Consider the following 13,067-nt stretch of genomic DNA (forward strand, 5'->3'; position numbering starts at 1 on the left):
AGCGTAGCGTTGACAGAACAAATTCGAATGGATTGTTTTTCGCGCGTTTCACATATTATTTCTCGTACTTGTAAAAATAGAAAAAATAATATTATATGATGAGAAAAAAGATAAAATATATCTACAGATAATTTCAAATAAGAAAACGTGATTTCATACACATAATTTTAAATAAAAAAACTTAATATAGTACTCGACATATGTCGATTTCTATCTTTCAAGCTATTTTTCTGTAAAAATATACTTTATATAAAGAATGCAAAATAAGAAATTTATTAAGTATTTTAACCGGATATTTCAATTTATTGATTCTATGAAACCAATCTTATCAATTTACTTATGAAAATACATTTCTGATACTGTTTACACTTATTCCAGCATCTTATCGAAATTGAAATTCGAAAAGCAGCAAAAGTATTTTAATCAGATATTTAAATTTATTCCTATTGATTCTGAAAAACCAATCTTATTAATTTACTTATGAAAATACATCTCTGATACTGTTTTTAATATTGTTTACACTCATTTTATCGAAATTGAAATTTGAAAAACAGCAAAAGTATTTTAACCAAATATTTAAATTTATTCCTATTGATTCTAAAAAATCAATCTTATTAATTTACTTATGAAAATACATCTCTGATACTGTTTTTAATACTGTTTACACTTATTCCAGCATCTTATCGAAATTGAAATTCGAAAAGCAGCAAAATTCATTCGCCAAGTTGTTCCTGTGGCCTGGAGTAAAGTCACACCTTTTGACGTCCAATAATCTTTCTGCCAATTCTGTCATGACAGCTCCTACATGTGCAAAATTTTACTCACTCTTACATTGATACATAATTGGTATGCGATAAAAATTACAGAAATACAATTGTATATATACCTGTGCAGAGCACAATGTTTTTCTTCATCAAGAACTTTATCGTTATTGCTGTTTTAGTTAGACATTCGGCCGAAAGAAATGGTGGATCTGCTATGACCAAATCAAATTGACTAGACATACATTTAGGCACATTTAGAGGGGACTTGTAATCATACTGTATAAAATCCACACCAAATATTTTGAAACGACTGTCATATTCAAATAGTGTAACTGTAATCAAATATATATATATTTACACAAAAAAACTTCTCCACAAGTATCACTTACATTATACATTATGCACAGAATGCAAATACTTATCGTACTTTGTCTTTTATCGCATTCTTTCTTCAATTTGCTGTAAAGTGTTGGACAAGAAATTAAAGCAATTTTTCCATTTGCTGGTGTAGAATTTAATACACCTCTAACAAGAGCCTCTATTGTTTTGTCATCGTACCAAAATTGACTCAATTGCTGCAATATTAATTATATGTCAGTTTCTTCAGAGAATCAAGAATATTATTATGTTATGTGCTCATACATTATCATTGACTCACCCAATTCTCATCAAACAGAATATTCGATGGTATCTGACCTTCTTCAGATACAAGTTCCAGCAAATTCTGTTGCTCAAACCTTTCCTTGCAAAGAAATTCTTGCAATGCAGCAAGCGTGCTTGAGCTCAATTGTGGCTCTTCATCATCACTTTCATTCATAGTTTACAATAGTTCACAACGTAGAGATTATCTCTACGTAAAGGGCTACAAATAAAAATAATCACAGATTATTGATTGAAAAATTCTCGAATTAATAACAATCAAAAATTATCGTCACTATTTATTATATTTTTATACCACGTTACCGCTTATTAAAATAATCTTCCTCTTCTTTGATCTTTACTGACCAACGTATTAAGCTAATAAATTTTTTGCGTTATCATCAACTTGCGAAAATCAACCTGTGTGGTTTTTTATTTATAGATTGAATTTCTTGATCGTAGCTTTACCCCTCAAATGCACTTAATATTTCTTTGCAATAACAATTTTCCTTTCTTTTAAAATCTATTGACTCGTAATATATATATGATATATATATGTATCATACAAAGTGGAAATAATTTATTTTTTTTATTCTTGAACTAACTGCACTTTTCGTTTCTCCTCCTTTTCTAATTTTTAAATATAGATCTATCTCATTTTTATTGTATGTAAATTAGTACACATATGTAAATAGAAGCAATTTTATTACTATACCGGCAGAGAGAAAACTGAGAGGTGTCATGGCCTGCTTATAGGTGATCCCTGAAAGCGATACTTCCTCTATGAACATTGAAAACGTGGACATTAACTACAAAGCCAATGTCCATGAATGTTCTCAGAGGATAATATATAATGTGCACAATTTCTGGTTTTGTTCCGTGCTATGTGCACGAAATGCCGGTAGCACCAGACAATCATTATTTTGAAAATAATATATAAATATGATAAATAATAATTTTTATAAAAATAATTTTTATAAATTACTTACCTATATGTGTATGTATGTGTGCCCATACGTTGTCCAAATAATTTTAAATATAAGAATAGACTATATGAGTATTGGAGTATATTACCGCCGGTATAACTCTCAGGTTCATGAGAGTACTGAAAACTCTTCACCTAGTAAATGCCTTCGTTAAGGCGGAGATACAGGGGAGGAAAAATTGAGGAGGAAAAATTTTTTTATTTTTTTTTATTTTTTTTAACACAGTTTTTAAACAAAGAATATAATACATATAAAAAATATATATTACATAATTATAATATATACAACGTAAATTATAATTAATTTGCAATTACATAAAATGCACATTACAAATTATTAAATTATGTAATATAAAAATAATTACATTCGCGCGATTGCGAGATACGCATAATTTTTATAATATGATAATCGAAACCATCAATAGACACGCGTGCGATATAATTATTATCACACAAATGTTAACAAACGAAGATATTTTAGCAAACATTTGTGATCCGTATTGTTTATGAACATAAAATTCACCGACCGATTTACTTGCGAATTTTTATAAGATAAATCGCGATTTAAAATTCGCGATAAACCGCGACGAGTAAATAAATCGATAATATTCAAAATATTCAATTGCAGATACGCGAGTGACATACCGGTAATATCCGATAAAAAGAGGAGCGATCTTAAAAATGGAGAACGATTAACATCTTGTTTCTACATCAGATTTCGCAAGATCAATCTGCGAAGAAAAGTTAAGTGATCCATTAAACGTCGGGAATTTCACTGTAGGAGGGAACGAATCCTGGATCTTCCGGACTATTTCCGATAGCAATGATTTCAGTATTAAATCAAAGACAATTATCCCTCGTCATTATTTTCAACTCACGAAATTGATATTCACGTCAGAAAACATGTTCTTCCATTACTAAGAAATATATTTCTTTATTGAAAATTAAATGGATATAACCTTTGTTATTGAAATGTGATTACGAACGATTATATTTATAATTAATAAAATACATGCATTATTGGAGTTTGTGTTAAATGTGCGAACACATAATTTGGGGTACCGTCGCGCGCGAGACGAATCGAACCCGATAACAGCAAGATTTTAAAAATTTCAATTCGAATAGTGTTCAAAATAAAATAAATGAAATAATTTTAAATATATAATTAATTCTAGATTAATTATCTAGATTCTTATTCTTGTAACGTTTAAATTAATAATTTTTTTTTCTTTTAATGAATATCTTACTGATATAGGGGTACCCATTCGATTCGTCTCTAAATTTTTAAGTATTCGCACATTTTATGTAACATTCATGTATAATTTCGCGTATATATAATATATTATATTAACAAAAATTATAAAAATATTTTAGATACGTTAATTTGTGCATGTATTTTAAATAATTTTTTCAAATTAATTAATAATTAATAAAATATATTCGTTCGTAATCATTTTTATCATAAAAATTAATTAAAATTAATTAAATTATGAAATTATTTAAAAAATTAAAATTTATACACAACGCTATATCCATATTTAATCTACTATTAAATCTTTCTGGCATTATATAGACAATAATGATATCAATCCTAATAATGAAGAACATTTTTTAACGAAGAAAAGAAAAGATACATTTCTCTCATCTAAATATATATTATTTAAATTAATTCGACGTTAAAGAAGCGTATCGTCGTTGAATTACTACCGAAATCATTGCTTTCGGAAATTGCCAGGAAAACCTGGGATTAGTTCCAATCTTACAATAAAAATTCCCAACTTTTAACAGGCCACCGAACTAGGCTCGCGAATGGATCTCACAAGAACCGGTGAGAAATAATTCTCCATGATGAAAATCGTTTCGACTCCTCGGCGGTACGAGCCACGCAATTTTTATTAACGTTTATTTAACGGAAGAAACAACGATAACTCTTTTATTAAAACGACAATCTCGTCTAAGAATGCGAAAAGAACGCGGCAAAAACACGGTGATTTCACAACCGTAATTTATTAATTTATTTATGAATATTTTCCGATACGAAATTCGTAAGTATAAATATAATTGAAAAAACAAATTATTAAATTCATAATAATTAACTCGCGATTCTATAATATCGAAGGTGATCGTTAAATTTTGTGAAGCTAATATTTAATCGTTGACTTATCACATCGAATCTTCACACTCTTATTCGATAATTCTTTATATTTAATTAGCAATATTTAGGAATATTATCTGACGAGAGGGACAGCGATAAAAATCTTTTGTTAAAACGATAATTTTGTATAAGAACTTATATTAAAAATTTTATATTTGATCGCGCGATGTATATACTTAATATGTATACCTATACATTAGACGGCTCTCCCGGTTTCGATACGAGCGAAAATCCCATTTCACTTATGAGAATCAACTTCGAGCCAACCGGTCGGGATTGCAACGATACAACGAGCAAGGACTAAGCCCAAACCGGAAAGAAGACGAAACGATTGACGGAAATAGAGGAAAATGAAGTTCACCAACTCTTTTTCGCGCATAATTATCCTATCTTGTATCGAACCTGGACCCGCTAAGCACGATTTCAGGTGCTCCGCCCGGACATATTATGCCTCCCGCGGTTGCTATATGCTACACCAGGCTAGTAGACGGCAAAAGAAGAGGATACCCACATTTTTTAAATGCTTACATTCAGCAATTTAGAAAATGGGGAGGCAACCCCTTTTACCGAGCGAAAATCGTGCCTAGGGGAATCCACTCGACTCCTCGACAGGGTTAACACACGCAGTGCGTGTGGCTGTAGACGAGCAAAGAGAAGGGACCCATTGACGACCATTCCGAGCAATCGATCGAGTTCTAACTAATTCGGGCCGAATCACTTGACGAAGCACGAAGCAAGAGTGTACGTTGCATAGCAACGTGTGCAAACTCGAAACATCCCAGTTAGTTGGCATCGGAAGTAGAGACTCGTGACAATAAATGAAATTGGGATTTTATATGAAAAGTCCAAAAGTTCCGCGAAAACGCGACGACGCGAGAATACTACAACGCGAAAACGCGGTAACGAAGCGCTTGCCGTCCGCGGCACCGACGACGCGAAAGGGTACTTAGCTTCCCATTCAGGCACCTTAAGATTTATCATAAATAGAAAAATTTAAGATAAACCTCAAGGCACCATCCAAGTACTAAGCCCTCCCACCGCGACAAGGTGTACCCCATGGGAGGGTTATATTATATAAAATTTTATATATAATATAATACATAATTTGAAATTTATTTTGTAATATAGTACATAAATTTAAATTCGCAAATATAAACAATAAATAAAAATATAAAGGATAAGAGAACATCTATTATACAAAGCCATGTTCAAAATAATTGATTTTAAACCTAATTATTGCGCGCAATTAATTTTTACATTTTTACTTTTAAATAGATATATTTTAATATTATAAACTGCGTAATTACAAAATAATTTATATTTCTTAGATATAAACTTTTAAAAATATGACAAATAAAAAAATTTCTATTTTTTTATATGTGAAATATTTAAATAAATATATTAATTTGAAATGTTTTATAAAATATAAAAGTATCTGAAAATATTAATTAATAAAAAATTTTATAAATGTTTTAATTATTTTAAAATAAAATGAAATATTTTTTATAAGTATATGTATTATATATGTTACAAATTAAAATCACTATTAAATCACAATCAAAGAAATAAAACGAAACGAGAAATATATATATTTTGAATATATATATTATTGATAAATAATTTATATATTGTTGCGTCCGCGGAACGCGGTATATATCGAACGCGATATATATCGAACGCGCGCGACACAATCGGCATACGCTGACGCTCGTGCACTCGTAAATAATAACGCGATTTAAGGTGCACAAGAATTTTAATAAATCGCGAGTAACATACAAGAATTCAGAATAATCGTAAAACGGATCACAAATAGACGCGCGTCCGCACAACTTGACAGCTGGGCTTAGACTCTCTGACAGTCGTTGTTTATAACAATATCTTGACAACGCGCGCGAAAACGATCTTCTTCGAATGAATTCAACGGGTGACGAATACATTCAGCGGGACGGGACGCGGGGACGCAACAATATAATAAATAATGAATGAGATAATTAATTTATATTAATGACTTACATCATATCTTATTGATCCATCCACTTCCAAAACCTCCTTTTTTCTTTTGCTTCCTTCGCTCTTTTCTCGTGGCACTTTAATCCTCGTTGCACTTACACTTATTCACGAAAAGTTCCTCGTTGCACTTACAATTGTGTTTAGAGAAAGAATTTGATAATATATGAAACGTCTCACATCACTACTTCACTGCTCAAGAGCCACTGAGCGAATGATCGTAAGTCAAGAACATTACCGCGGTACTGTTTATATCGCCAGGGTCGACTATGTAAAGAAAGAATTTGATAATATATGAAACGTCACTACTTTATTGCTTAAGGTTACTGTGCGAATGACCGTAAGTCAGAAACATTACCGCGGTACTGTTTATATCGCCAAGTTCGACTTATACTACGTTATTGTTATAATTCGTTGTTGAAATCTTCTATGAGTTATTGCCGATTAAGAAAATTTAAAGCATTGGCTGAAATTTATTTAATTTTAATAGATATCGTTAAGGAAATTATTATAATAAGCATTAATAATCGAAAGATCATAACAAAATTAATTCTTTTATCCCCTTTTATGTATCCCCTGTTTCAATTTTTATTTGCAGTAATTAATGATTGCGATGCGATAAAGATTTATCGTTGCGATACAGTTTGATGTCGTTTATTATAAGTTAATTAATTTTTAATTATTAATAATTATATCAAATCATGTTTCGATACTAATCGTAATCGTGTTTAGAAAAATATTCGACAATATGCGAAGCAAAATATGTAGTATAATTATAATATAATTTATAAATTGATGATGCTATCAACATCAAATAAATATATATTCGAATTTATTCAAATATTTTCAATAATACGAATAATTTGATGTTGCATGAGAGCATTATAACACACACGCTTGGACTTACAATAATATTATATATATGGAAAGAAAGAGAAAGAAAAGTCCGGAGAGTAAGATAATTTTTCGAAAAATGAAGATATTGCAAGATATATTTTCCATTCTTCGAGACTTTTATTCAAGATTTATTCTCTATTGTGAGTGTTATAAATAACTTTTACACATAGTTTTGTTATAATTTTCATAATAACTTGATATACATAATAAATTGTTATATAGAATATACCAGGTGTATGCATAAGTTTTTTCCGGTTTTTTGGTAAAAAAAAACACGCAATTTTCAAGGGAAATTAATTTTTTTTTTATTCAAAATATTGGCCATCGGCTTCTACACATTTCGCCCATCTTTCAGGTAATTTATGAATACCATGCCAGAAAAACTGTTTCTCTTTTGCGGCAAACCATTCGTCGAGCCATTTTCCAACTTCCTCGAAATTGCTGAAGTGCTGCTCTGCGAGCGCGTGCCCCATTGATGCGAAGAGGTGATAGTCAGATGGCGCCAGGTCTGGGGAGTACGGCGGGTGCGGAAGGATGTCCCATCCAAGCGATTTCAAAGTGTCTTTCACTGGTTTTGCTGTGTGAGACGGCGCATTGTCGTGTAACAAAATCACTTTGCCATGTCTTCTGGCCCATTCCGGTCGTCTTTCGATTAATGCGTGGTTTAAATTAATCATTTGTTGGCGATAGCGTTGTGTATTAACGGTTTCGCCGGGCTTCAAGAGTTCATAATACACAATACCGCTCTGGTCCCACCAGACATAGAGCATGGTCTTCTTGCCGAAGCGATTTGGCCTTGGTGTTGATGGACCGGCTTCGCCAGGTGAAAGCCACGATTTTTTCCGCTTCGGGTTTTCAAAATATATCCATTTTTCGTCACCCGTCACAATTCGATACAAAAATGATTTCCTTTCGTGGCGTTGAAGCAGCATTTCACATTTGATTTTGCGATTTTCCATTTGACGTTCATTCAAATCGTGTGGGACCCATTTACCGAGTTTATTGATCTTCCCCATTGCTCGTAAACGTCTGCTGATTGTTTCTTGTGACACATGTAATGCTTCTGCTAATTGCCGTTGAGTTTGAGTTGGGTCATCATCCAATAACTCCTGCAATTGCTCGTCTTCGCATTTTTGTGGTCTACCAGAGCGCTCACTGTCTTTCACATTGAAATCACCACTTTTAAATTGTCGAAACCATGTCTCACATGTTCTAATCGATGGAGCGTGTTCACCATATGTTTCTACCAGCAAACGATGACTTTCAACAGCCTTTTTCTTTTGATTAAATAAGAAAAGCAATGCGTGCCGCAAATGTTCTTTTTCAGGCACAAAACTCGACATGATCACTGAACGATAAAACAAAGACGCTAGTTTTTGGCGGACTCAACTTGTGTGTGTTTGTAGTTTTAAATGTCAGACGAACAAAATGACGTATGTGTCAAATTAATACGCTGCGTACTTTTCGCTGGCGCCATCTCTTAGTTAAACCGGAAAAAACTTATGCATACACCTGGTATACATAGAATATTTTATTATATTACACGAAAATATCAGAAATGCGTACAATGTAAAATTTATTAGAAATTTTTAGATTGGCATATATAGCTGATATAATCTATCGCAATCAAAAGAATCACTAATAAATTTATCGATTATGTCTTTCAATTAAGAAAGAGTACCCGGAATTTTAATGTATTTTGTAAGGTTTTCTAAAAGAAATATTATCGCGAAAAGATAAACTAAGTTTCGATGTTACCCAATGATTAAATGAGAAAAAAAATCGCGATTTAAATTTCACGAATATACATGACAAATAAATAAATTGACAGTAATAGTAATATTTAATTACAATCCGTGTAATTTTTATAATAATCGCAACACAACGTGCGCACACGCAATATAATTATTATCGTTTTATATGATAATAAAAAAGTATCAAGTAATTAATTTTTCTGTTGCATTTAACAGTTAACACTTAGCAATAAAACGATAATTTATTTTATTGTAATTTTTATAAGAATAATTATTTCTTTAACGATACTTAAAGATTATGTGTATTTTATTCGATGTTTTATCATTCAACTTTTTAACAATCTAAATACAATTCAAATTATTATTAATTTTAATTCTTGTCACACACTTCTATTTTTAAATCAATATGTCAAAAATCAAATTCAAATATAATCAATTAATATTCTTATAGATCTATTCTTTATAAAACTCAAAATAATTTATTTTGTAAAACTAATTATTACGCGCAATCAATTTTTTTATCTTTTAAGAAAGATTTATCTCTGATATTAAGACTTTAAATGTAAAACTAGCAAAAAAATGTTTCTTTATTATAAATTTTTGAAAAATATAATTATATAAAGAGAGTATGTTAATTTTCATATATGAAATATTTAAAGAATTATATTATTTTAAAAATATTTTATAAAATATTAAAATATTTATATATAAAAATATTAATTAATAACAAAAATATTATAAATGCTTTATTATAGATACTTTAAATGTGTTAAAATAAAACCTGGAATATTTTATACATGCATTATATTACGTAATAAAAAAATAATAAGCAATATGTCTATTTTCAAATTAATATATATTGTTGCTTCCGCGGAACGATATGTATCGAACGCGCGCGACACAATTGATCGGCACACGCTCGCACTCGCGCACTCGGAAATAATAATACGGTTCTTTGAAACACAAGAATCACGAAACATAGAACCACGAGAAACATACAAGAACTCAGACAATCCGTAAAACGAAACACAGATTTTAACGCGCGACCGCTCAGCTTAACAGCTGGGCTCAGACTCAGCTGACCGTCGTTGATGTTAAACAACCTCTTAACAACGCGCGCGGAGACGATCTTCTTCCATCGACGTACTTCCCGACAGAATAACGGATGGCGTATACATCCGCAGGAACGAGACGCGCGGACGCAACAATGTAAATAATAAATAATTTTTATAAATTACTCACCGCATATCTCTCTGGCTGCTTCAGGCTCTCTCACTGTTCTCTGGCTGTCCGATACTTTTCCAGATGTCCTTCTCCTTTCTTCATCCTTTGCTTGCACTCTCACAGCACTCATGTTCACTCGCGAACAAACAATTAATTATATTTAGTCATATGTAGAAACGATTACGAGACACTTTGCACGGCACTCCCGATCGCGAATAATTACGAGAAACACACTTTAATATATCTTTAGTATAAGGGATAAAGAAGTACGATTCGCTCGACGTTTTTATGAGATCAAATTAAATACTAATTCATTACAAATGTTGTTTTTATTATTGATATATGTATGCAATACATGTATATTAATACGAATTATAGTCAAAAGTTTAATATAATTGAAAGTCATGATACAATAATCATTTAATTAATAATTAATTTAAGAATATACGACGCATTTCGCACTACGATCTTTACTGCTCGAGTGTTGCCGTGTGAATGATACCAAGACCGTATGACTAGCGCGCTATTGTTTACATCGTCAAGGCCGAACACCGTGTTATTGTCCGTTCGTCATATCGAAATATATTGTATTATATTATATTATATTTTATATTATAATATAATATAATATAAATATGTTAAAGTACGTAAAATATATCGATGACGAACAGACAATAATACCGACCTTGGCGTAAACAATACATATATTTTATATTATATTATATTATATTATATTATATTTTACGTATTTTGATACAGCAAATAATTTGTCGATATTGATCGCGATCGCGTTTAGAAAAGGATTTAACGGAGCGCCTTGTACTACTACTTTACTCTTTGAGTGTCGTCGCGCGAATAATAATAGAGCCGAGAAAATTAGTCCGAAAGACCGTGTTATTATTATTTTTTTATCGAAACATTTTTCAAGACTATGGCATATAAACATTAGCGCGCTATTGTTTACGCCGCTAAGGTCGGTGTTATTGTCTTGTCATCGAAATATTTTACGTACTTTAGCATACACACACACACACACACACACACACACACACACACACACACACGCGCGCGCGCGCGCGCGCGCGCGTGTGTGTGTGTGTGTGTGTGTGTATATATATATATATATATATATATATATATATATATATATATATATATATATGGAATATATTAAAGTATATAGAAGTACTTTAGATTATATAGATTTTTTAATTATGTGATTATTTATTAAAAGATTGTATGATGTATCATGGAGCCTTACATTATATTAATTGTTTAGATCCACGATTCAATTATTTTACTGTGCGTCCTTATAATCCGAATTATATTTCATTGATTGAAAAATAAAACAATAAAACGTCGCAGACATATTATATTCGACTCTATAAATATCTATAAATATTAAAGAAATAATTTCTGCTCGTAAAAATCGATTTCATATCGAAATAATAATTTATTATTTTAGATTTCTGTTACTATATGATTCTTATTATAATTGATTAAATGAATAAATTACGAAATATGCGATTCGAGAATTTTCGTCGCGGTATGTATATAGATATTAATTATGTGTTATTTATAAAAGTTAATTAATCATATTGTTATAATAAATAATTTTCCGATGTTAATCGCGATCGTATCTAGAAAAGAAATTTAACGGCGTATCACTATATTACTCGTTAGAAAATATTAGACAATAACGTATGAAATTATATAAATCGTTTCGCAATCGACATGTAGATATTACAATGCTATCTGTATCTCATTTATATAATTTCATATGTTATTATCTAATATTTTCTCTAATGTGTTATATTAATTATTTTGTTTCAATTTTTAATCACGGTAATGAATGATTGCGATTCGATAAAGATTTATAGTTGCGATACAGTTTCATGTCGTGAATTAATTTTTAATTAATTAATTTATATTAATATTTAAAGTAAATTATGTTTCGATACTAATCGTAATCGTGTTTAGTAAAAAAATTACAATACAATACGAAACGTTTCTCACCACTACCTTATTACTCGAGAGTCACCATGCGAATGATGACAAAGCCGAAACATAGCGCGCTACTGTTTATATTTTATATTGCCAAAGTCGAACACCGTGTTATCAATAATTCGTTGCCAAAATATTTTATATATTATAAAATGTACATTAACGCGGAATATTAAATTAATGAAGTATTTTAATTTATTGATTAAAATTGATTATTTATTAAACAATTTATCCTTTCATTATACTAATTATTTGCATCTATAATTCGATTGATTTACTTCGTGTTCTCTCACAATCCAAATTACATTTAGATTGTCAAGTAGAACGATAAAGTAACACGGATGAAATATATTTGTGACTCTAAATATTATAATAATAATTATTGTCCGTAAAAATCGCAACGATCGAAGTAATTATTTAATATTTTGGATTTCTATCATTTAATCGATTTTCGATTAAATTGTATATTGTTTAATAACAAGGATTGAGAAAATTAAAACATTGGTCGAAATATAGTTAATTCTAATATTAAAGCTTTAACATAGCGCGCTACTGTTTATCTTTTGTATTGCCAAAGTCGAACACCGTGTTATCGATAATTCGTTGCCGAAATATTTTATATATTATAAAATATACGT

At 30.4% G+C, this 13,067-nt stretch overlaps 1 protein-coding gene across 1 annotated transcript; it reads right to left on the bottom strand.

Annotated features, from left to right (window-relative positions):
* Positions 1-560: 560 nt before the first annotated feature.
* On the bottom strand, positions 561-2,109 carry LOC145963772 (EEF1A lysine methyltransferase 1). The gene is made up of 5 exons (XM_083086002.1): positions 1,728-2,109; positions 1,423-1,626; positions 1,192-1,339; positions 887-1,096; positions 561-801 (listed from the first exon to the last, which is right to left on the bottom strand). The coding sequence occupies exons 2-5, from the start codon at positions 1,579-1,581 to the stop codon at positions 668-670; spliced, it is 651 nt and encodes a 216-aa protein (XP_082942128.1). The 5' UTR covers positions 1,582-1,626; positions 1,728-2,109; the 3' UTR covers positions 561-667.
* Between the last annotated feature and the right edge of the window lie 10,958 nt (positions 2,110-13,067).

The sequence above is a fragment of the Camponotus vicinus genome, unplaced genomic scaffold (genome assembly GCF_025532165.1).
Source record: "Camponotus vicinus isolate PSW18456_S1 unplaced genomic scaffold, iyCamVici1.0 SCAF_13, whole genome shotgun sequence".
Lineage (NCBI taxonomy): Eukaryota > Metazoa > Arthropoda > Insecta > Hymenoptera > Formicidae > Camponotus > Camponotus vicinus.

Excerpts from the sequence above, each read along its gene's own strand:
- LOC145963772 (XM_083086002.1), bottom strand. The coding sequence starts at position 1,581 with ATGAATGAAAGTGATGATGAAGAGCCACAATTGAGCTCAAGCACGCTT. Across the intron at positions 1,340-1,422 it reads TTCTGTTTGATGAGAATTGG|CAATTGAGTCAATTTTGGTA; the intron begins GTGAGTCAATGA and ends TTAATATTGCAG. Across the intron at positions 802-886 it reads AAACATTGTGCTCTGCACAG|GAGCTGTCATGACAGAATTG; the intron begins GTATATATACAA and ends TTGCACATGTAG.